Genomic DNA, 25503 nt, shown 5'->3' with positions numbered 1-25503 from the left:
AAACAAGGAGCAGAAGAAGTTGCTGAAGCCACTGTAAACACATACAAATGACTCCCCCAGATATCTGCTTCCCCCTTGTGGATAAGAAGCGTGTACTGTGTTACTGGTGACAGGCCTTGCACTACTGATTTAGCAGGCTCATGCCCTCAGCCCATACAAACCATAGTGTAAGATACTCACTCGCTCATGTTGAGAGTGAGGCTGATGTCCTCCTCCTTGGAGAAGAGCAATATGAGGAAGTGATAACGTGTTTGACCCTGCTTGATCGGAGGATCCAGGCTGATCTTTTGAAACAACAAAACAAAAGTGTGAGAAGGAACGAGCAAAATAACAAGGGGAAAATAAAAGCTCAATTGGGGTATAAAGTTTAAAAAAAAATAGTCTGACAATCAAGGAACAACTTACAACAAAAAACATCTGCCTCTGGTCCTTGTGTGGCAGCAGGAACAGACGTAGCACGGTGGTGTAGGGAATCTTGTAATCGAAGGTCTTACCGTGGAGGTGAAGGAATGTCGGGTAGATACGGATGTCATATCTGAGTGAGGAAAAAGAGAGAAATGATTGAGCATTTTATATCATTTATTAACAAAGTCTGGATATGGCTCAACCCAGCATGTTTACATTGATTCATGGCACAGCCGATTGTTGTGGAGGCCATTTGTGAGAAAATCCTGAGCACAGAATCTTGGTGGAAGCATTGTGCCACAGGTGATGAGATATTTACTCAAACTTTGCAGGCTAATCTATTTTGTACTTGTAGGGCTGCTGTATTTGTTTGTGAAGCATGATTTATTAGAAATATGTTGTGTATTTGTTTCATGGTAGGTTTTGTTATTTGTAAAGCAAAATTAATTATTTTTTGAATGGTGCTTGGATTTGAAACCTGCACTGCGTTTGATAGCGAATTGTAGGTTTGTTTTTTTAAGTTTTGGCAAGGAAACTGGCTCCATTACCAGCCCTGTGGTTGAGGGGTCAATTTCACAGTCAGTTTTCAATTGATAGGAGAACACAAATAAGGGAATATTGAGTGACTGTTTTGTTGATCGTCTACCTTCCTCTGGGCGTAAGACACTGCAGCTCTTTGAAGATACACACAGCATCTCCTGTGGCCTGGATCACATCAGCCTTAGACAACACGCTCTGAGCAAACGCCTGTAGGGAAAAACACACACTTTTAGGACTACTTTTAACAGAGATTAAAAAACAAACAAAAATAGAGGAAGAAGTAATCATAGAAAAGAAAGTGGACCGTCCGTTCTCACCTCAACAGGGTCTTGTCGTTCATCGGACTGGCTGGGCGGGACGTAGAATCGGACCTCCATGAGCGAGACCTCAGTGTCGTCGTTCTGGTGGAACTCCAGAGTGACTTCGTTCTTCCCTGTGGCACACTGGGACACGTTGGACAGTGGGACCTCAAATGCTGTGTTGTCATTTACATCAAACGATAACAGTGGCCCTGTGGTGGGAGAGGGAGTGAGAAACAGGAAAACCAAATGTCAGCAGCAGCTTATTTTTTTCAAATCTTTAAAAATCCATTAATGTTTTTCAGTGAGACGCTATAATTATAGGACTATTTGTTGTTAAGGGGAGCAATACAAGTTCACTTTCCAAATTCTCTAAATAAAAAGCTATGATCTAAGATCTTTGTGGATCATTTAGGTTGACAACACATGGATCACTGAGAAAACCTGATCTTTTGATGTCACAGCTGCCAATCGATCAGGATTTTGCAATGAATCTAGTGAGAACTTTTTTTTTGTTCTGTGTATTCATTACCCGAGAACTTGGCTGTTCCCCAGTTCCATCCCTTCACACACATGTCCTTCTCTGCCAGCTCCAATTTGTAGTTAGTCTTGAAAAACTCAGAGATCTTCTCAAAGTCCTGATTGACAAAAGGTAAGAGTGGAGAGGTGGGAAGACATGAGGTGGAGGAGAAAACAAAGTTGACGGGAGAGAAAGTGATGAAGGGACAAAGTGGAGTAAAAACAAGAAAAAGTAGAATTTCAGGTTAACAAGTCAGTAACACTCCGGCACTGCATGGGTCAAAGCTTAGAGAAACAAGCTCCAAAAAAGGATGAGGAATGGAGGGCTAATTAATCACAATGCAATTATAACGGAGTCTGCCGCTGAGGCCTCTTGGGAACTGTGGAGGTGAACGTAATCCATCCACCCTCTTTGTCCTCCTCCCCTCCAAACCACTGCTGACAATCAGCCTGTTTATTTATCCTCCAGGCCTGCTTACAACTGGAGAGGACCCACACTCACACACAGCGACAAACACATGGTCAATCACACACACACACACACACACACACACAGGCACTGTCCAAGTAGTACACACACACATGTGGAAGTGATTGTGGTGTGCGAGTGTGTTTCAGGGTAGAGAATGAGACTCTGTGGGAAACAGAGTTTACGCACCTGGATATCTGCCTGTCCATAAGGTTATTACAGGCAATTAGATCCCAGAGAGTCGGTGCGTGTATGTGTGTGCGCACACCAGTGTTCATCAGTGCGTTTGTTAGCCTGGATTAAGGCATTGTTTACATAGGAGAGCATGTGTGAGCAGATGTGTAAATGCATCAAAATCAAAGAGTTTGCGTAGAATTGGCCTGTTTGTGTTGATGTGTGAATGTCTGTGTGTGTGTATGTGTGTGTGTCAGTGAGAGCGTGTGTGTGTTCATTCCCATTGTCCTCATCAGGCCTGCTGTTGAGTGTTTCTCTACTCCTCATTATAGTTTTGGCAGATTTGTTGTTGCTCAGCTCATTTAATCATAATAAACACAAACCCCCCACGACCACACACACACACACACACACACACACACACACACACACACACACACACACACACACACACACACACACACACACAGTCTGTCTTTTATTACAAGATTTTTCAACCATGTTCTCCCAACAACTTTCAACCTCTCATTTGTGAAAACTGAGCTGTACCAAGAAAAGCTAGTTGGCTCTTTCTAAAGAGAAGAAAATGTTCACATTTCTTTTTCATTTTCCAATTATTGTGTTTTGTCCTTTTGCATTTGGCTACATGTTAAATAGAAAAACACACATGCTGCTTTGCATGCCCTGAACATGACCATTCAACCCATTTAGATTCATTGTTTCGTCTACATTCGCCAAAAAAAACCCCACAATTTTTTACATTTATATTTTCTATCAATGTATAAACAAAAAAAGATGTCCAATTTTCTAGTGATTTTTCACCTGCTTTTCATGGACAAAACTGATGAGATATCTGATAGTTTCAGGTAAAAACGCCAAAGTGTCGTGAGCAAAGACGATTTAAAATTTCACAGCTCTGAGAACATTTGATGTGTTAACATTGTGGACTTTCTCCCTCCTCTCTGAACCCGTGTGGAATATGTATTGCATATTGCTTGTGTGTTGTCTTCTCCTTATCACTCTGTGTTAACTGGCGAACAACAAACTGACTTTACAGTTGAATACTGCCACCTACTGCATCAGAGTATGTAACCGAGCTTGGTTAAGTCAATGAACCCAATTTGGCGCAATATTTTCTGCATTATTTATCAACTATGCATTTTAGATGCCAATAAATTGCCAATAATGTACGTTTCCCAACGTCGGACCAATAATTTATCAGGCAGATTCTATATATTGTATTAATCCCAACAATTTTCAATGATAGAAACTAGAGAAAAATAGCAGATACTCATGTTTAACATGCCAGATTTGGCTTTTTTCATGGTTACCGACTTAAACGATTCTTGTTATTTGCAATGCTGCTTCATTCTGGGACACGTGACTAATAGTCTCATTCTTTCTGTTCCACATTCAATATCAGATTTTAATGCCTGACAGTTTGATACCTGTTGCTGCAGAAACATTTCACTGTCTAACCAAAAAAGTTCAGAGGTTCGATACACAGCTGTGTTTTCACCAAGATACAGTCACAACAGCAGCTGCCTACATTTAATGCCACACTGTTAATATCAATGATGGCCTGGGCCAGTGACAAACTACACATGTTATTAACATGAGGAGAAGCGACGTACAAGCCTGTACAATCACAGCTCCACCAGCAGTCATTTACAGGTCAGCTATGTAATATCGTCTCTGGCAGAGATTCAATGTGTTGCTCCAGGACATTACAGAAGGACAGATGCATCGCAGCTTCTGTACAGCTCGCCAGCAGCTAAACCTCAAGCCAACTCCCGATTACCGACACTGGCTGTGGGATAATAAACAATGACATCACGCCCTAAGCTTCGGGACGAGAGGATCCATCTTTAAAAAAATACACTGATTAACCCCAGGAGACGGAGACTGCAGGTTATACCCACTACGCTATCCCTCCATCCCAGTTTTCACTTGCGTGCTGACATTCCCCATACACTCCGAGCAGCGGGGGAAAAAAATTATGGCGATAAAAAACAAACATGACCGCAATTTTTTTTTCTTGTCTGTCTTCTTAGCCAAATTGTTTCAGTGGATTGATATAAACACTGACTCACATGAGCCGATGATTGCACTGTTTATGGAACACACATGCTAGCGCTGGTTTCCCTCATTAATCCCATTAGAAGCCTCGGTGAGACGAGCCGACTCATTCACATACTTTTGATGGCAACGCACATACAAACACGCGCACACAAGCGGTGGCCTTTTTCGCAAGATGGTAGCGTTTTTCCGTGGAAATGTCAGACAAGGGAAGTTGTTTATCGGCGGTCCCCCGCTTGCGTTACATCCCTCGTCATAAACACGGCGCTGAGCTAACCAGCACTGTGTGTCAGACTGTAATATTCCACTGTTGCCTTGTTCTCTTCCAAATAAGGTAACAATTATTTCCCAGAAACAGAAAAATACAATGAGAGAGAAAGATTTGGAATCTGTTGAGGAATCGCTACGGGAAAAAGAAGGACGTCATCAGACTAAAGTTATTTATTTTTTACTTAGCTTTAGTCTTTGAATGACGTCTTTGTTAGTTTATATCATATTAAGTCAACCTCATCCTGTTTTCGTTAATTTTTAGTTGACTAAAAGTCACAACATCTATTTTAAATCATATATTCAAATACATACCTTTTGATGGCAATGTGAACGACAAATAAAGACAGAATTTTATGTGGTAAGTTAGCTGCTCAGGTGCAGTGCATACTGGACTGCTGTTTATGATTGCAGGACATTATTTTTTCATCTTAGCCACAGAAAAAACAGTCACTGTCCTTTAAAATGAGTTATAGATTTACGCCACATCAGAGCCTGGTCAACCTTTTAAACCTAAAATACTGTAAAATACCTGATTCACTGAAAATTTAGTCTGCAGGTATGACATGCACATACTTTCTTTTGTTTTTGTTTTTTAAAACTCACTGTGTCCCTGAAGCCATCATACTTGTAGACATGTCCTGAGCTGGTGCCCAGCTTGATGCCGTGACCTAAACACACTCGTCTCCACTGAGCCAGGTTGAGCTCACTAGCTGGGATGCTGTCCACCTTCCCCGTCTTGCTGCTCTTATAAACCACATTCTGTTTGCTGAAACGCAGCCGCCCGTCATTCTGCAGAGACAAAGGAAAGACACACAGAGACAGTCAGACACAGGGAGGAGAGAAGTCGACTAAAAGATGAGTCTGCTGACAAAAATGTATGAACTGTTTAAGCAGTTTTTAAAACCAGAATTAGTGAGATGTCACTATTCCAATTTCTCTTAAGACATAAATGCAATATCAAGTCATCTACTTGGGTGCTGGGAAGACGCATTTGTCATTTTCCAAATCATAGACCAAATTATTACTCAACATTATTAATAATCAATGTAATGGTTAGTTGCTGCCCTAGTCCACAGGGATAACTTCTTAACAACAATAATCAAGCAGGAAAAAGAAATGTCATCTTTGCCATCAACACAATTTACAATAAAGAAACAACTGTGTCCAAAGCTGACAGAGATAAATAGATTTTTAAAGCTTTAATTTAAAACTTCACTTGTGAATTTTTCGACTTGTAGATCTTGTAATCTGGTACAAATCTCAGTTCATGCAAAGTAGGTCACCCATTTCAGATTCTGGCTATTATTGCATACTCCATGTTGTTTTCTTTAATTACATGACTTGGTGTTTGTATGTTTAACTTTATTCACAAAGTAACAGCATAGCTTGGCTAGTATTGTGTATTTTTTTGAAGCGGCTATCAGCCTGTGGTTCTGTATTATTTAGAACCGTTTTCCTGTACGATTCCTCTCTGTACATCGGTTTAGAGAGCAGAGGTGTTTGATGAGGAAACTAACCCAGGATCCTTTGACCTCCTGGTAAATCTCGTTGAACTCCAGTGTGTCCCCCATCTCAGCTACAGGCGATGACTGATGCTCTGCACAGAAGGAAAAATCCGTAAGACAGAACCAAACATGCATATATCAAGCATTAAAAGAGTCCACTGGGTTTTAAGCTGCATTTAGAGTTTGGGGATATAAAAGGTCCCATTTATCCCTGAAAGAGTTTGATGCTGATGACAACATGGTGGTCACGCAGTGACTAAGGTAACTTAGCTAAACCAAACACTGAGTCAGACTCAAGGGAAAGGGAGAAACCATCCTGTGTTGGTGTAAGTTAAACACTAAATGCCGTATTTTCCTGTTTACTTTTGGTTTTGTTCGTCATATTCGCATTTCTGACTGAGCTAGCCACCGCGCTCACACAGTTTAAAGCACCGAGTACAGCTAGCTAACAGTTGACGTTGCCGACCGTTAGCTATTAAAATCCACACAGGAAAGTTTAATATTGCAGCTATTACTTTCCTCCTGCATTAATCAGTTAGTAACAATCAAGTGGCGCTGTTTTTTAGTCAAAAACGATAACTTACATTCATGCTGCGCCACTAAAACAAAGCTAGGCTAACTTGCACTGCACCAGGTGCGCTTCTTTTATACGACGTTGCTGCACTGACTCGCGACTGAGTCATAAGAAAAGGCGACACGCGCTACAGCACCGCCTCGGAGAGCGGCAGCGTACATCAAATCGAGCGATCCAGCAGAGCTAGGCCGGTGTAAAGAAATGAAGTGATGTTCAGAGTTCATTTTGCGAACGAAGAAGCTGCGAAGAAACGCACGTACGTATCCAACATTCCCTTCTTACTTACAGAGGTCCTGGAATTAGTTTCTAAACAAGCGATACGATGCAATTTGAAAACTTCATGTCTTACTGTCAATGTGATGAGCGGCTTCGCCTGTTTCCCGCGTGTAGCATCGGGAGCTAGCCCTACGTCACCGGAAAGAATCGAGGGCTGTTTGTATTTACTTCCGGTTTGGCGAAGAGTTTTTTTTTTTTTTTTCTTTTTCTCTTTAATCATTTATTAAAGCCTTCAGCGCAACGTGGAAAGCATCTAGTGTATTTAAGGCGCAACTGTTTGAATATTTTTTGAACTATGGATTTGCTAATGGCAACTTTTAATGTTTAAACACAGAAGATTGTTGCAGAGTCCGCGCGGCGGAGCAGACTGCAGTGGTGACGTATCGCCGCTGGATGGCACACGACACATCTGGTGAAACGGTCGAGGTATGATTCTATTCTATTCTATTCTATTCTATTCTGTCGTATTCTATTCTCAATATATTCAGTTGATTTGAAAAATACATATTAATCCCAAATATCGTAACATAATAGTGCACAATAGTGTAGTAGTCTATCTCTGTGACAGTAAGAAGTTGATATAATTTATTTTTATTAACTTGCAGTCTGTGCAGGCTGGTTATTTAACTTTAAATGTAGCATAGTTCAGAGCAGATTTAATGTGAGGACACTTGGATCAGATAGGATGATCACAACCAGATTAACCTCGTAACAGAACTGCTCCTCGCAGTCTCTGCGCACAGGTTTTCAACTAAAGTTAGTTATTTGATTTAACAAATACATTTAAGAAAATGCAGTAATAGTAAAAGCGCAAAAGTAAAATAAGCAGAATGGCGCCTCAATATATAAAACCGGGATCCATTTTGAGGCTCTTGTCGTGTCAATCAAATTATCAATTTAAATCGGACAAAACCAGCTGAAACAAAGTGAACCTGGAGTTTTGGGGCCTCTGGAGAGTTTCATACAAAAGCGTCAGGGTATCTGAGCGATTATGGAGGAATTTAACAAGAGGCCCCAACTCCAGAGGATTTATTTGCAGGTCGGATCCAGAACAAATTGAGTATCAGCAGTTATTACACCTCCACCTTGTGCGCGCGCGACCAAAAAGCGCGCGCCTCTGTGCGTAAAAAGTGCGCTGCCGCTGGTATGCTGAGTGACAGCTGGAGGTGAGGGAAGAAGATCACTGTAATCCCATTGTCAATAAAAAAAGTAAGACCCGGGGAATGAAAGGAGAAGAAAAGACCCGGCGAGGAGCAGGCAAACACTTGTCCTCAGACGGAACATCACCTTGTAGGGACTCAGTGTTTATCACTCCTGTTACGTGTTTATTGGAGGCCTCTATCTAAAATATTCCGCACAATCATCACTTCGTTTCTGGATCTGTGCTGATATAGTTAAGCTGCTTTTTTCTTTTCTTTTATTGTTTTTTTCCCCTTCCATCATATTTTAAATGTTTTATTTTATTTGTCTTGAAATCATTTAAAGATTATTTTGGGCCTTCTTAAGGGTAAAAAACAAAACAAAAAAACCAATGTAAATTATTTAATTAGAGGTGTAGGAATGGAAAAATAATGATTAAATAGCCAACATGGGGAGAAATGAGAGCTGGAGACAAAGTAGTCCAGAGATCATTTTTAATTCCCTGTTTCTCCGGATGGTTTGCGGACCGTCCCGGCCTGCTCTCCACTGATCCGGACGGACTCGCACCTTGTTAGAGGGGGAAGCAGATCTGAGATCAAACGGCGGCAGTCAGATTACGTTCAGGAGGATGACGAGCGGACTTAAGAGAGACAGAAATGAGTTGCGACAAGTCCCGTGGTTCAGCGGCTCTGTCAAGTCGAGCTGCGATGCGTCAACGCGGTGAATCACCAGCACCCGAGGAGGAGGATAACGACGGCAGGAGAGAGACAGGGAGGGGAGGAGAAGGAGAAGAAGTGGAGGAGGAGGAGGAGGAGGAGGTACAAAAAGGCTCCGCCGTCAGTCAGTCTGTCACACAGACCACACAAGTCAGCGAAACGTCAATATTTCAGCTCCATCTCCTCTGACATGTGATAGTCTGTCTGTGATCGCAGCCAACACCTCCGGAGTCGGACGATCACATCGACATCACCTGCATTTTTTTTTCTTCCTCCTTCATCATCACTCTGACGGAAGACGGCACATTAGACTGAGCCGACACTTGATGAAAAGTTGTTTTTGTTTTTTTTGTTTTGTTTTTTAGAGAGAGAGAGAGAGAGAGAGAGAGAGGACGTCATTATTATCATCGGGTTTATTTCAGCTCACACATGTGTCAGTGGAGGAACTTTTGAACGGAATAAAAAAGGAGAAAATGAAAAAGTGCTGCGGAGGTAAGTAGCCTGCATTCATCCAGAACTTCTTATGAAGGTTAAAAAAATAATAATCAGAAAACAGTTTTTATTATGTTACTTTTTTTCCTCGTAAATCCGTTTATAAGTTGGGAAAAAGCTATTTAGAAGTGTCTTTTCTGTTTTTTGCCCCACTTTCTAAGTACTTCCCAGTCTTTGTGGTTGAATTATGCAAAGGCCCAAAACAGGAGAATTTAATAACAAACATGCTCTTATATTACATCCAGCTGTTGTCATAACACTGGAAAGAAGACTTCATCAAAACCTTTTTAAAATTCTTTAATTTTGATTTTTTTAATCAAACATTTTAAACATCCAGAATTAGTTGAAAGGAGGTTTTAAATCCTTCTACACGTTGGAAAATTTATGAAGACAGAGCAGATGCTCTCGGCAAATGTCAAAAGGTTTTTTTTCGAGGAGATAACGGAGGCAGAAAACGATTACAGGCAAACAAACTTCTTCTTTCTTCTTTGTTTCAGAGATTTATTTTTTTTAATGTGTTTTTGTGATAGTCCAAGAAATGTGAAAGCAATGCGAGAAGGATTAGAGATTAGCGGACCACAAAAAGAGAGAGAGAGAAGGAGTAAGAAAAAAAAAGATGGGAAGGAAATGTGTGTGTGTGTGTGTGTGTGTGTTAGAGTGGGAGAGAGAGAATGGGCTCTTATTCACAGTAAAGAATGACAGGGGTTTCGGGGGTCAGAGACAGCTAAAGCCCCTGTCTAGTTAGCTGTCACCGATATGAGAAAGTACATGATTCACGTTAGTCAGGGTGTGAGAGGACACACACACACACACACACACACACACACACACACTTTTCCCCTGGGACAACTGGTGCGGCTGCTGCTCCGTGTCTATGAAAGCAAGCGAAAAGGAGGTGAAAGAAAGACAGAAAGAGGGGTGAAATGATGAACAAAAAACTTCCTCTCCCTCTCCCTCCTCCTCCTCCTGCCATCCTCCCTCGTCCTCTTCCTCTTCCTCCTCTTCCTCCTCTTCCTCAGTCGGTCTAGGTGGTCACATCATCAGAACCGTCCAGCCATCAGCAAATTTGGTGTAACTTTAGAAGGGCAATAAATGGGGAGCTGAGTTCAGATGGTTCCCTCTGATACTCAAATTTTATAAACACAAAGCTCAGCTGTTGATCACACACACACACACACACACACACACACACACACACACACACACACACACACACACACACACACACACACACATAGATGCACAGAAACATCTTTTTCCTCCCTTCGAAATACCCATCTCCCTTCCCTCCTTCTCTCTTTCTAACACACACACACACACACACACAGATGAGGCCTGTTATTGCTGCGAGGGTTGAATTAGTGTCGGTGTGTTTCAGATAAAAGCGTGTGTGTGTGTTGGACCAGTGAGCTCAAACACGCCGACCGGCCCGACAGGAGGAAACAACGGAAGAGAGAGAGAGAGAGAAGGGAGGAAAAAAGCTGAACCTTTCACATCTTTTGATTCGCTCAGCGCCATCCTCGATTCTTCACGGTATATATACACGGATGTCAGGAGGATGTGTGGAGGGGTGAGGAGGTTGTGGGGGTGAGAGGGAGGAAAGAGAGGTAGGGACAGATAAAAGTAAATAGAGGGAGGGAGAAGGGGAGAGGAACTGGCGGCAGAGGGGTTAATGCACTGCAGATTCCCGATTGACAGAAGTTAGCAGCACCCAGAGGGGAAGAGAGGGAGAGAGAGAGAAGGAAGGGGGGGAATGATATAAAATGAGTCGGTCACGCTTTGAACAGTTACACATGCTGTTTACATTTTTCCCAAATTAACATGGCCCCTCGCTTCAGAAAACTCTCCCTCACCGGCTCCCTCCTCGCTCTCTCCTTTTCCTCTCCCTCCTTCCTTTCAAATCCTCTCTTCCTCCGTCTCCTCCTCCTCCTCCCCTCTGTTTCTATCCTTCAAGACCCCGAAATATCTCCCCTCACTCGCAGACCCAGATTCGGAGGCAGTATCGCAGTCGTACCAATGCTCCTGTGAATGTCCTGCAATCAGAGCCTCGCCCTCCTGTCGTCCTCGGGTCAAATGTGACCCGTTTTCAAATTGTTCACATCAGAAATATGGATTTCCTTCAGCTCATTACTGGGGAATTAACATGGACGGTTCCATGAAGAAGTGTAAACAAATAACCGAGCTTGGCTAAAAGATGCAACAGAGAATGGAGGGATAATTTATCACTTGTGTTTTTATAAGCAGCCAAACCCAAACCGGGTCAGTTTTGACCTGGCAAGACAAAAGATGCATGGTTGAGATGCATGGAAGGTTTAAGAAAATATCATCAGCTAAATTCCTTTAAATCATCATTTACGTTGTGGTGGTTATTAGGTACCTTTTGCTATTTTAAATAGCTTCAAAACAATGTTTCTTAAATGATCTGTCTCAAGGCAGTGGAGAAAAAAGTACAGTATTTCCCAAGTACAAATTGGCATTTATAGAAATACTCACACAGATTGATAAGGACATAACTTTAGTCAGTCACACCCGGTTACAAACACAGATAGAGACGCGAGTCAGACAGCTCGCAGCAGACGACGTGTGTTAGACTCACAGCGACATAAAACGACACACACTCCAACAGGACATTAGTGGAGCTCAGGAGCTCACTCAGCCACCGAATGAATAGAAAACACACGAATACAATCACTAAATAAAGATCTGAGTAATGCACGTAAAGTAGATAAACGAGGTGCAAAGCATTTAATAGAACCCTTCACGTGAGATTTGAGATTTATTTAAGGCTGCAAATTTTTCCAACGTTTTTTAGTCGAGAGCGTCAGAAAGTAGCGAAAAGTCCAAAACCAAAGAAACCAACAAATCAAGATGAAAGTAGGTCACCCTTTACTTTGCGTAGGTTTCAGCGCTGGTATGTCTTAATCTGCGAGATTATGTTTGGTAAATTAAAACGGAAGGTTTTCAGTCATGATCTCAGGTCGCACAAACGGCTTCAGCTCAAACCTTCTGTCAGATCCGAGGATGGTAAAAGGAGCCTGTGGTCCTGGGATGATCTGCGGGCCAGGATTAAACTCGAGACGCTTGTATCTTTAAATACATTTAATTATACTTTTGTCTATTCGGTATATCATGAAATGTATTTTTTGTACTTGCTGCTGCTGTTGTGATTTGATTTGCCCTTCATGCTGCTGCTTTGTCTCGGCTAGGTCTCACTTTGAAAGGGGATTTTAATCTCAACGTGACTTCCAAGTGAAGGTTGTGTATTAGGCAAAGAAGCAGAAGCAGATCCTCACGTTTGAACCAGAGAATATTTAATTTTTTTGCCCGGAAAATGTCATAAACATCTGATTCACGATCAGGATGGTTGAGCTATTAGCTGATTAATTGTTTCAGCTGCTGAAAAGTTCAACCTCAGAAATGCCAGAGCCGCATAAAATACTTTCCACCGCTGTTTTCCTCCTTTTTCTTAAAGCAGTGACTGAAATTCAGCGGCACGCTCTCGTCCGATTCTCCTTTTAGGTATTTTTTTTTTTAAAGACAAAACAAGGAGGTGGAGATGGGGAGTAGCCAGGGGTGAGGGCAGCGGGGGGAAGGAGGAGGGCCGGGGGTGGTGGTGTTAAGACGTAAATTAAAAACCGAAGGCCTGAAAAAAGACGAAGGAGGGGAATGAAAGACGTCGATGGAGGGAACGAGTGGAGCCAATTAACGAGAGGAAGAGAGGGGAGTGGTAATTAGGGAGAGAAAGGAAGGAGGCTTTAAAATGGAAGTTTGATGTTTTGGGAAGATTTAGAGGGAGCGGGGGGGGGGGGACAGATGGAGCGACAGAGAAATTGAAACCAAACATGGCGATAAAGCACAGAGCGACTGGAATCCACAGATTTAAAAAGAAAAAAAAAAAGACGTGGATGGATTGGCTTATAAGGTGAAGAGCGAGACAGAGGACGCAGGGTTTATGGGTTGCACAGAGACTTTCTGGGCATAGACATCATTTTTTATTGGGTTTTTTTTTTTTTTTTTAAATGTGTGTTTTCCTTTGCTTTTGTTTTGGGGTCATCCATGTTATTTGGCACCCCCAGTGTGTGTGTGTCCAGTGCCAAGAGGATCAATTTGAAATCCAGTCTGAACAAACTCCAGAGGGAGGAATCTCATGGGACAAGTGATGGGGGGAAAGTGTGTGTGTGTGTATGCGTGTGTGTGTGTGTGTGTGTGTGTGTGTGTGCACTTGAGTACACAATGGTTTGTTTATATGTATTTATTCAGTATAAAGTCAGTACATAAGTGGGTCTGCACTCCAGCACACAATCTGGATTCATGTGTGTGCACGTTTTGTGTTTTTGTGTGTGCTGAGTTAGGGAAGGAATGTGCATTTGATTGAGTGCAGATTGTACATAAATCTGGCCTTTAACTGTACACAGACACACAACACCGACCCTGACCCCCAGACTGTCAACCCCCCCACCCCCCCAACTCACCTCGCCGGCAGCTCAACGCCTCCGTCCACCTCCACCGCGGCTCTGTCCTCTCAGATCAGTGTGTTAATGTGTGTTTATTCGGCCCCCGGGCATCCTGCACAGGTGTGTTTATGCTTAAGTGTTATGACAGAAGGCGAAATTGCCAGCAGGTACAGCACGGCGGAATAATTAAAAAACTATGCGAGATACAAACATCTCCTCTGAGTTTGGCTCCGATAGGTCTTTTTCTGTCAACAAAGCCACAGTGAGCCTGCAGCTCTGTCTCTGACACGTTGGTGAGATGACAACAAAAATGCACGATGAGTCAGAGGGATCGAAACGCATCCTGAGAGAGGAAAGTGACAGTTGAGACGTTGAGAGAGTGTCCCGATATAAACATGTTGATGATAAGCGCGATATTTTAAAAACAAAAACAAAAAAAAAAACACGAGGTATCGATATTGTGCTGCTGATAATCCAGCGCAGATGTCAGGCATGTATATCTGTTGTTTATCAGGTCAATCTGGTTGCCTTTTCACAATTCATCAAGTATAATTTCTTGAACTTTATTTCTTACAGTTATGGTTACAGACTCTCTCACCACCTCTCTGAACTCGTGTTTTAAGCGTAATTTATTTTGACTAAAAGAGACAAAACACACAGTAAACAGCCTTCATGAGGAATTTGACTGTTGAAAGTAGCTCAGTGTCATGGCTAATCACTGTCATCCCATTCACTGGCTTCAGACTGTTAGTGGTAATGAGTGATGAACTGACTTAAAGGGTACGTCCACCAATTTTACACATTATAGTGAATGTACAGGTCCTGGGAAGCACGGCTGCATGTGTGGAGAAAAAAATAGTAGTACGAAACATTTTGTGGCTCCAGAGGAAGCTGCGTGAAATCTGATAAACTGCCCTTGACACTTAGTGGATGAAGTGCATTGTGGGTAATGTAGGCTCCAGGTTTTGAAAATGCAGTCCATTCATGGCACTCCTGAAACACCTCTGGACTTATTATGGACAGTTTATACACAAATGATCAAAACTGATACAGCAGAACCAGAGATATCCACTTCTTCTTCCTTTTTAGAACATTACCCACAATGCAACTTACTCTCTGAGTGACATCACTGGAGGCAATCTATCAGATTTCATTTAGCTTCCTCTGAAGCCACAAAAGGCTCTATTTAATTACGTAACAAGAATTTTAAACATTTCTGAGTTTGAATTTATTTTACAAGCACATCCTACGATATTCTTCATCACTTGGAAGTTCCTCAGGTGCCGGGACAAGTTATAAGTGCAGAATAGGGCTGCAAAATATCTATTTCATGGTATCACTGTTACTGTTATGACTTTTAATAGGAAGAAAACACAAGGATTTTTGGTAGAGCACTTTTTATAATTTCAAAAAATATTAGGTGCTACAAGAAATAAATCTTGAAATAAACTTAAGAAAAATTTGTATTTTTAATGACATCAATACAGTGGAATCCAGTACCATAGATAAACAAATAATCAATTTTAAAATCACTGAAAAACGTGAAAACAGTATAATGCTTTGACCCTAGTGCAGAACTTCAGAAGAAGACTGTGAGATGATTCAATTAAAAATTCTTAACAAAGCTATTGAGTGGACCTTTAATTCTGCAGAATAGGAAGGAAAGAAAAACGCCCCATTTTTCTGACTTGTTTCACACTGATAGCCATCATGTCACAGTATTTAATGAGCCTAAATTAACTAAATTAGTTAACAAATGAAACTACATAAAGAGTTGTTTTATTAAATTAGCCAATCCATTCATTTTTTGTTAATAATGTAAGACTTTATTTAGACATAGCTGCTTTGCGGCTGTTTTTCCAACCATGTGATGAAGTCTGTTGTTCTTTACGGCTCTCAGAAGTTCCTGATGTCTCTGATCTTTCTTACAGTTTCAGCTGTTGTAGGAGGTTGATGGGAACAATTAGATCTTAAAGCAACAAAAAGTAACTTCCCGGAGAACAGACGCAGACACATGAGGTTGGCAGTTCAGGTTGGACGCCGATCCAAAGCGTCAATATTTGACGACCTGTGGATGACACTCATACACTCAATAGTCCCTCATCACTCACCGCACATATATAGTATCAGACTCCACTCGAGGGACCACAGCATGAATCAGGGCAGGATACTTCAGTCTCTCTGTCCCTAGTGTTGCTTGATATTGTGCTGTGGGTGTAGCAGAGGCCCTCTGCACAGTGGCTCGAGTCGGGGCTTGCAAGCCTGCAGCTTGTTGATTTGGTTCTGGAAAACCTACCGCGGATGTTTTCAGCTTTTCCCCCCAAATCTGACTTCAAGCTTTGATTAACGCTACATCTTTTCAAAGTTTTACGACTTTTGCCCACCAAAAATATGCCACGACGGTACACTGCAGTCATCCCAATCAAAGCTGCGCTGGAAACGATAAACATCTTATTCAGGCCAGATTGATAACATCTTCTACATACTTCTTCTACATGATGTTTCCTCTCCATCGAAGACCTCTTTCAAGTGGTTAGAGTGATGGAGGGCAACCTCTTTTGGCACTGGAGCGAGTTTTTCCTGGACCAGACTGGAGAGATTAACTTGCACATGGTTTTCCCACAATACCAAATTCTGTTTAAGTGCTTGTTTAAAACCTCAAATGGTGGTGCATGTTGGGAAAGATGAAATACTACTACGACACCCACAAACGCTGGGTCACTGGTTTACCAAAACACCGTCTGGAGTGTAAAATGTCAAGTGTGTTACAAGGCCTCTAGACACAACCTCGCGCCCTGAAATTCAACTCTGAACCCCGAACCCCGACCCCGATGTTTAATTCGGACCTATGTGGTGCTCAGCAGCTCTGGCGCCTGATCCTCGCGCTGCTCTCTGTAATGCAGATGGCAGCCAGACCCCAGAGTGCCAGATCTGACTTTACAGCGAACACGCCGTAGATAAAAAATATGATCTGTTGAGAATAACGGAGCTCCCCTATGCGTGCATGTGCGTAAACCTAATAGGTATGCGTAGAGAGTCACACACACACACAAGTGCACAGAGGCAGGTCACGGTCGGCCGTTGTAGGGAACCCCTGTGTTGCCGTAATGCAATCCTCCCACGGAGAATGTTCTGGTTTCAACCCTGCCCTGAGGAGTGTGCTTCCACTGCCAGGTACACAGCCCCAAGCCTGCAGGGCTCTCCTTGAAGTCAGGCTGTGTGCCGACTACAGTGCAGTTACTCAATATAAAACTACACAACAACAGCACAGCTCCGGGTTTCAGTTATCTCAGTTTACTCGTACAAAAGAGCGGTTGTCTTGAGCCGCAGCGCAGGATGCTTTAAGACATGTCAGCCCTCAATCACAACAACAAGAGACTTTCACGTCTGGCAATCATCTCCGAGCATGTGGCTGCACACAAAAGGAAATGGTTTGGAACCGTTTGGGCTGATTTTTGCCAGGGAGAATTTTCTTCCTCTTTTGTTTTAGTACCTGTTTATCCCTCCCGAACGCGACCTCTTTACGCACAGTGTGTGTCCAGTCCCCTCTGGGCTGTTTACTCTGAGAGTCAACGATGTCGTGTTGATTTCGGGGTGTTTTGATGCTAATGGAGGATGCTTGGAGGGAGGAGCCCGTGGCTTGATGAGCTCCAAATGTTCAGTTGTCGCTGAGAGACGCTTATTGCTTCTGACAGGTGATGAGGCTTTTGCGGTTTGAGGAGATCGGAGGAGGCTTGGCTGACGGGGGCTGTCCTAGTTGACTGATTTCAAGGTGTGTGTGTGAGCATGTGGGAGTTGGCCCGGCCCAACCGCAGTGTTTTAGATAATAGTCTGGGAGGAGGCTTTGATGTAGCCGACGACTCGAGGTCAACAGGTAGTGGAAGAGTTACGAGCTATGAAGGAGGCGGGTTTTTAAATCAAGCAGCTCGGGGGTTGTTTGCTCAGGTTTTGTCCATGTTACTCAGACGAGAAACATTTCTAACCCTCAGAAATAAGCAATAGAAAACACTGAATACAAGGGCTTTATTGCTCTTAATTAGTCTATAAACAAGTTCCATTTATCTCACTAAAATGCTCCTGTGTACGTGGTTGTGTCTCATATTAAAGGTGTAATGAGATGGTTTGGCTAAATATCAAACCAGGGGATTTAAACTCAACCTTTTCAGTGAGCTTGAGCTTGTTCAGCTGGTTTGGACGCACAATAGATACACTTAATAATATATGTCATCACGGTTGCTCGTCGTTACCATGTCATCATTACAGTGTAATCATAGAGATTAATTATACTTGTCAGGGTATTCTGATGATTTGTTTTCCTTCTGATTACTTCACATGCTTTGGTAAAGGTTACAGAAGACAAAAATAATATAAAATTATAAAATCATTTTCTTCACTTCTCTACTGGATATTTCTTCTATGATGCAAAATAAGTGTTGTAAAAAGGAGCACCAGAATTCATACTAGAGCAAAAGTGTGAAAATATCACTTTGGTAAAAGTGTATCATGAGTAGAAATACAATAATTTTTTCATATAGTTACATGTTGGATTACTTGATTATCTGGTCTGATCACCAGAATTCTTCAGATTTTTTTTGGTACACCATTACCAATGAATAAAGAAATTCATTAAAAAAAAGAAAGAAATGCACTACTGCTGATCCAGCTCACTTGTGTTCTGGGCAGGACCTTTGCGTCGCTGTTCTGAAGTTCTGTGGGCTGTTGGGCCCAGTAGGATCCAAGCAGAGACACAAGAGAAGAGAAGGGAGAGGGAAGCTCGGTGGGAGGACAGCCCCGGTTAGAGACCGGCAGAAAGACTGAGAGCAAAGAGGGAGCTGGGGTTTGTGTTAGCCTGGTCCGGCTGTCCCAAACCCACTGTTCTCTAAAATGAAGCTATCAAATAAATGTAATGGAGTCAAAAGTATAATATTTGCAAAGTGAAAATATAAAGTAGTAGAAAATACTCAAGAAAAGTGCCTTAGAAAGAAAGAAACCGTAAAATTATACTTATAGTCATTACTTGAGTAAATGAGCATATTATTTCTTGTTTACTGTAATTACCACACTTTTTTTTTTACTATCTGCGTGACACAGCAGACAATGTATTAGCATCATTAAGTCTCTACCCAACCCTTTCTGGGAGTGCACACCGATACGTCAGATGTAAGTGGTTGAGTCAGAGGAAAAAAGGTGTTGACTGTTTTAGGTCAGAACTTGTTTTCTTAGAACCGCTGAAAACGTGTCGAACGTAAATGTTTATCGAGTGTTGAAGCCGCTCACTTAAAAACTCTTTCTCCGCCTGTGGGGCCCCGTCGTGACAGATAGATGAAAGAAATACAAGAAAAAACAGGGGCAATAGAGGCAGCGCAAGAGAGCTAATCGGGGTTAATTGGCTGCTGTTATTTTGACCCTGAGGCAGAAAAGAGATAAGAGCGCCGAGCAGTGAAGAGGAGGAAAAGTGGGAGGAGAAACGGGGAAGAAAGGAAAGTTCGAGGGCAGGGTGACTAGTTTCGGAGGAGAAAGGCTTTAAATTGTTGAGGCAACGGGAGGCCCAGGAGGTGACTCAGAGAAAGTCAGACTCCTGCTGGAGTCACAACACATTGCGCAAACCTATATTTCATGCCTTTTTGAACAGCAGCACGTTTCACCCATGGTTTGCGAGCATGAATCACTGCCAACCGTCCGAGGATGATGATGGGCGACGATGGAAAGGGATGACGGAGAGCAGAGACGGCGAGAAAGAAATGTGTGTCACGCTCGAGCTGAAAGGGCCAGCGGAAGTGTCGAGGGGAGAGCAAGAACGCAAAAGAGACAGAGAGCTTGAGAGCGAACGGGACAAAAGCGAGGTGGACTCACATCAAGTCCGTTAATGCTGAAAGCCACCTTTCAGCTCCAATTTTCTCTGTTTGAAACCAGAAACAGGGGCACTAAGAGGTTTCCAATCTTACAACCTCCCTCTCTGTCCCTCTCTCACACACACACACCAACACACGTAACACACACACACACACACACACACACACACACACACACACACACAAACTCAAAATCGTTGTATACACCCACGGGGAAGCAAATTTAATCCACGTATAGGATTACGTCTACAAACAGACTCACAAACACTCACACAAACACTCGGAAACATAAACAAGAAGTCCACAGCAAACATACAGCTGATACAAACACATTAATGCTGGCGACTGTAAAGAAAGCCACATGTCTTTGTTTTTTGGGGGGATATCAGTCAGTAATGAACGTGTGTGTGTGTGTGCGTGTGTGTGGCTGGTTGCATTGAACATAGGGGCCATTTGTCTGACTGTCTGAGGCTATTAAGAGAGGTTTTATTTGAAGCCAGAGTAAACCTCCGACAGTCAGAAACCTCTAAAATTAGATTGGAAACGGAAAAAGCTTTATTGGCAGTGTCAGATGACTCCGACCTGGCAATATGTAAACACACGAGGCCATCGCCATAGAGACAAAGAAATAAACCAGAATATTGTAAAAAAAAAAAAAAAAAAAAAAAATCTCTAAAATCCTATAAACAGTGTGATGGTGCTGCGACTGGAAACTGTTGCTCGAGGGTGATTTTCGTCCGTTGAGCTCTCGAATCATCAAATTCATTAAAAAACCCGGCATCCAAGTCAAATAATCACAAAATGTCTGTGAAAACAGCAGCTTGAGATGAATTACGGCTCGCTGTTATGATTACAAATACCTCTGCCGAGCGTGTTAATTATCGCTCGGACACCCGTGATGTGTGTGCCATTAAAGTAACGTCTCACTGTGTCTTTGCCTGGATATTAATCGCCCCTTTCATTTTGTTTTCCTCTCAATTTCTCCACAGTCCATCAGCACCAGCTCTTCTTGCTATTGGCTGCTGCCATGGCGACGGCACTGGATACCTCACACAGCCTGGCCAGTGAGAGGAGCTCGATAGAGAGCACGTACGAGCTCACCAAATACCTGGAGTACCAGCTCAAGGAAATCAAAGACATATATGTGAGTCCTTTTTGTGTGGGACGATCTTTTATTGAAAAGAAAGAAAAAAAAAAGCATACATTCAACATTTTTAGAATAAGCATGTATCAAAACAAAGTAAACAATCAAGACAATGTTAAACAGGTTTATAGCTTTATAGTGAGTTTCAGCATGTTGTTTAGCCGTCCAGTCCACAACTTTATTGTTTTTGTTCTCTCGCACAGCTCTTATAGTGTCAGTTTTGGAGAAAAAGAAAGCCCACAGTTTACAACCTGCTCCACTCTATATAGCAAACGGACACACAGTGGAGCTTAAAGCAGCTGAAGAGACGAACATTTCCCTCATGAGATGGTGGAGACCAAAAACAGAGCTAAAAAAGGTTGAATATCAGGCTTATATTGATCAGGTGGGCAGAAACACAACTCCAAACAACTGGTAGTGTTGCTCTGTCACTGGAACAGGTCGGGTTCAGACTGATAAATTCAGCCTGAGTAAAACTCTAATATGAAAATATCAGTGATGTGTTTCCAACTTTTTTCTACGTCGGTGGCCAAAAGAAATCATCTATCGCGGGTTTAAGGAATCAGTTTGAAAATGCACTCATTGCAGGTCTTGCAGAGAGTTAGGAGCAGTCAGGTTAGATCAGACTAACTCGGAAGACAAAACAAAGCCGAGCGGCAACGTCTTTCTTGTGAACATCCGTGACGTTTCTGAGGTTGACTTCCTGGTTCCTGGTTACTTTGACCCGATGTTTATTTTCCCGGATTACTACAGATATGACAGGACAGGACATGCCATGACTTTCAGGTTAACTTCCATATAAAGTGGTTTAGAGAAACTTTCACAACTGAAATCTGATTGTCTGTTTGCTGTCTCCTGGCCTGTTGATCCTCACTGAGGCTCTGCAGTGATGAACGATTGCACAAACCATAACAATAAGTAACAAACCAGATTCTGAAAAAACCCTCTCATCCTTTCTTCTCCTCCAGCTGACCTACCTCGGCCCTCCATTCAACGAGAAAGACTTCTCCCCTCCGCGACCCAACAGCACAGCTCTGTCCCTGCCCAGCGCCGCCACCCGCCTGGAGCTGTGGCACGGTCTGGAGAACCAGGCTCGGCTCGCCCAGAACCAGAAGGCCTACTCCGTCCTGCTGGCTGCTGTCAGGGAGTTGGCCCGCTCTACCCTCTGCCCCTCCCTCAAGACCTCCCTGCTGCACTTCTGCACCGGCCTGGATGGGCTGCTGGGCTCCATATCCGCCCTGATGACCACCCTCGGTTACACGCTTCCTCCTCAATCTGCAGGCATGATAGGCAGCGCCGGAGAGCTGCAGTTCCCTCAGAAGGGGGCAGGGGGCAATAGACCCGCTCCACTGATGAGTCAGAGCCTTTACAGGTCCAGAGTCAGCGGTCAGCGCAACAACCAAAGAAGGAGTGAGACAAGGCTGGTCAGAGGAGAGAGTGAGGACGGTGTCAACGTAGACCTGGTGGACAGACGGAGAGGGAAAGAGAGGAGGAGAGCGGAGGCGACCGCAGCAGGAGGAAGGAGCGGCAGAACGAGGGAGAAGGGAAGAGGAGAAAGAGGGAGGAGAGCGAGGAGGGCAGAGCCCGAGAGCGGGAGATGGACCGAAGATGAGGAAGGAGAGGAGGAGATGGAGCGAGACGGAGGGGCTGAGAAAACATGGGTGACGAGGAGAAAGTTGTTGAGTATCGACGAGGATGGAGAGGAGAAGGAGGGGCAGCCAGAAACCAGGGTGGTGGTGTCGTACCCGGCCCCAGATGGCTCCATCTCCCTTCGACACCCGACCCTCCAGACCAACGAGTACAGCTACAACCTGAACTCGTACAACCCGGACACACTCAGAAAAGAAGACGGGTTTATCGTAGAGACGACCTCCTCCTCCTCCTCCTCCACGTCCCACCATCAACGTCGGCCTCCTCGCTCCCTCCTCTCCCCCACCCTCCAACCTTCCCTGTCCACCCTCTCCCTCCTCTACCAGTTCGGAGCAGGTGAGGAGCACACCCTCCTCTCCCAGCGCGTGCCTCTGTCTTTACAAAGGGGCACCTCCCTCCTTTCCCCACCTCTGACCCCGCTCCTGTCCTCCACCTCCTCCTCCTCGTCCTCTTCGCTGCTGTCGGTGCGGCCGTCGATGAACGACTTCGCCAGGAAGGTGGAGGGCTTTTGGATATTGCGAGAGCTGCAGAGCTGGCTGTGGCGATCGGCGAAGGACTTCAACCGCCTGAAGAAGAGACTCCGAGGCTGAGACGGCACGCCACGCCCCGCACGAACGCCACGTATCGGAAATCTATTATTTGCACAAAATCTGAGTGGGAACAAGATAAAAGCACAAAAAAACACATTCATGCTTGGCTCGTTTCATTCATACCGTACTGGAATAACTGAATGAAGGAGTGCTTGGCAGGTCACCAGAAGTGCTAATGGAATATAACACACACAAAGCCAACACATTACCAGCACTGTCACCCGCCTAATGCACATAGCAGCTCATTCAGCGAGACACACTGAGGCTGGGCTGAGTTACCGGACTTCACGGCTCATAGACACACAGAAATAGCGCTCACTGTAGGTGGTTAGACACACACACACACACACACACACACACACACACTCGCACGGGGTTAGACTGACTGACAGGCAGGGAGATGGACAGAGCAGCCATTGAGAGACATCGCTGATTCAGTGACCCCAGATGCGTGAATCAGCAAACATTCACGTCTTCTCGAAAAAAAGGATAGAAGGGGGAAAGACAAAAGGAGAGGAGGAAATGACCGGAGGGGTGATGAGGAGGAGAGGAAGTGGCAGAAAGGAGAGGAAGAGGGGAGGAGGCGTGAGTCAGGGCGATGAGCACTGGAAATAACGGGCAGACGGGGTATTGCTGAGTAATCAGAAGCCGGTCGGTCAGTTACGGTAACTCTACAACAGCGCTACACATACGGTCCACACACACACACACACACACACACACACACACACACACACACTTATTGTGGCATTCAGTGCCTTAACATCACTTCTACGCTGCTTTTCATTCAGTGCTCGTTCATTTGTACCACTTTTTAACGACTTTGCTCCGTAGCAAGAAATATTTAACACTGTCTTGTTTAGAATAGAATAATTTTCCCACACAAAACAGCAGCTGTGTGATCTGTGAATAAAGGAACAGTCCGACGTTTTGGGAAATATTTGCTTTCTTGCTGAGAGTGACACGAGAACATCTACACTTCTCAAATGTTTGTACGCTACATGTGAGGAGCTAGCAGACAGTTGGCTTAGCGTAGGGGAGTCAAACCCGAAAAACAGAAACAGGTATTTTAAGGCAAACCATGACAATTTCCGAACCCTAAACCAAGTGTTTTTGTACCGAAACCTAAGCAGAGCATGAGCATGGCATTATGTCAAGAGAGAAATACAAAATTGAGCCTAAACAAATATAAAGTTGGAACATGACGAAACATAGATTTTTAACTTATCCATGGTTTTGCAGAGGTGGTTTGTCCTTTTGATAAAGTAAAAAATAATTACAAATACATTTTATGAAAGCATATTTCTGCAAAACCACAGATCACCTACAACTTTCCTTCTACAATTTGTGTGTCTATAATTTTGTATTTCTCTCTTGTCATAACGCTGTGCTCATGCTCAGCTTAGGGTTTAGACACAAAAACCACTTGGTTAGGGTTAGGAAAACATCATGGTTTGGATTAAAATACCTCTTTTGCTGGCCACAAACAAGGCTGGAGATTGGCCTGACTTCCATTTAGAAAATATCCGCTTTCACCGACGGGGCCGCGACCACAAACAGGCCACAACATACGACTGAATGTGTTGATTGGCAACGACAAGAGACGGATGCTGGCCATGAACTGCAATGAGCTCAACTCGCTCTCCGCCGCCGCCGTTCCCCGCAGTGTCGTTCACTCGACTGGGTGTTCTGGCCAGCGTGATCTTCTTTTTCTTGTCGCCCACTATGCACTGAGCTCAGCGCTGGTTTCAGTTCATTTGGGTTAATAACAAGAAGGAGAGAGCAGAGAGAAATTAAACCCAAATTCTTCGGGGCTGAGGAATGTCATTTACTGTCCATCCCAGCAACTTCACTCTCTCTTTTTTGGAAAGACTCATATTGAATAAAACTTTGCCCTCTTGAACTTTAGCAACAAATCAAACATCACAAATGACAACCTGCATCTGTAACAGTATCCACAGCTGGACTTCATTCAACGTCCCGGCTTAATCGAGTTACAGTGTTTATGCTAAGCTAACCTAACTGTCTTCTGTCTCCAGTTTTATGGACTGCATTTAACTCTCAGTAAGAACAACAAGTAGATTCCCAAAATGTAGAACTGTTCCTTTAAGTTATATTTTCCTGTGCCTTGTATAACACAAGATCAAGACGTTTCCCATGGCAACTTACAGATGGCTTCATTTCCCTCTTCAAAATAAACATGTTGTTATGTCTTTGCAGTGTGCCTTGGGTGATGTGGCGGAAGGTTACGGATCATATCTCGATAATATTTATTGAACAAGATGTTTATTTATTTTTCTCCTGTGTGAAAATACTGTATGGTAACTCGAGAGAGAATAAATACTGGCTTTTTGT

General features: G+C 43.4%; 2 protein-coding genes across 11 annotated transcripts in view; one reads left to right on the top strand and one right to left on the bottom strand.

The window, feature by feature from the left end:
- The window catches only part of ssrp1a (structure specific recognition protein 1a), a 12922-nt gene extending 5657 nt beyond the window's left edge, over positions 1–7265 (bottom strand). For 2 of the 4 annotated variants that reach the window (XM_037077360.1, XM_037077363.1), the window contains exons 1-8: positions 7184–7265; positions 6273–6352; positions 5359–5544; positions 1777–1882; positions 1263–1456; positions 1052–1152; positions 406–535; positions 181–284 (exon numbers count right to left, since the gene is read on the bottom strand). In XM_037077360.1, coding sequence (XP_036933255.1) covers positions 181–284; positions 406–535; positions 1052–1152; positions 1263–1456; positions 1777–1882; positions 5359–5544; positions 6273–6326 — 875 coding nt within the window. In that variant the 5' untranslated portion in view covers positions 6327–6352; positions 7184–7265. Of the gene's footprint in view, positions 1–180; positions 285–405; positions 536–1051; positions 1153–1262; positions 1457–1776; positions 1883–5358; positions 5545–6272; positions 6353–6844; positions 6918–7120; positions 7140–7183 lie in introns of those variants that run through there. The other 2 variants (XM_037077362.1, XM_037077361.1) reach the window with 2 other exon arrangements.
- Positions 6240–25503, top strand: clcf1 (cardiotrophin-like cytokine factor 1). Of its 7 annotated transcripts, XM_037077370.1 has the most exons (6): positions 6983–7090; positions 7445–7536; positions 9332–9458; positions 10837–10991; positions 20754–20908; positions 21877–25503. In XM_037077370.1, exons 5-6 carry the CDS (start codon positions 20792–20794, stop codon positions 23146–23148), a joined length of 1389 nt encoding a protein of 462 aa, XP_036933265.1. In that variant the 5' UTR covers positions 6983–7090; positions 7445–7536; positions 9332–9458; positions 10837–10991; positions 20754–20791; the 3' UTR covers positions 23149–25503. The 7 variants fall into 7 exon arrangements, with proteins under 7 accessions (XP_036933259.1, XP_036933264.1, XP_036933262.1 ...); XM_037077364.1 differs by lacking the exons at positions 6983–7090; positions 10837–10991 and adding an exon at positions 6240–6372; XM_037077367.1 differs by lacking the exons at positions 6983–7090; positions 10837–10991 and adding an exon at positions 6361–6521.

The sequence above is a fragment of the Acanthopagrus latus genome, chromosome 18 (genome assembly GCF_904848185.1).
Source record: "Acanthopagrus latus isolate v.2019 chromosome 18, fAcaLat1.1, whole genome shotgun sequence".
NCBI lineage: Eukaryota > Metazoa > Chordata > Actinopteri > Spariformes > Sparidae > Acanthopagrus > Acanthopagrus latus.
This window is presented reverse-complemented; position numbering and strand designations above follow the sequence as displayed.

Coding starts and splice junctions, on each gene's coding strand:
- clcf1 (XM_037077364.1), top strand. CDS start 6,348: ATGCTCTGCACAGAAGGAAAAATCC. Junction 6,373..7,444: donor CTGCACAGAAGGAAAAATCC/GTAAGACAGAAC, acceptor GTTTAAACACAG/AAGATTGTTGCAGAGTCCGC. Junction 20,909..21,876: donor AGGAAATCAAAGACATATAT/GTGAGTCCTTTT, acceptor CTTCTCCTCCAG/CTGACCTACCTCGGCCCTCC.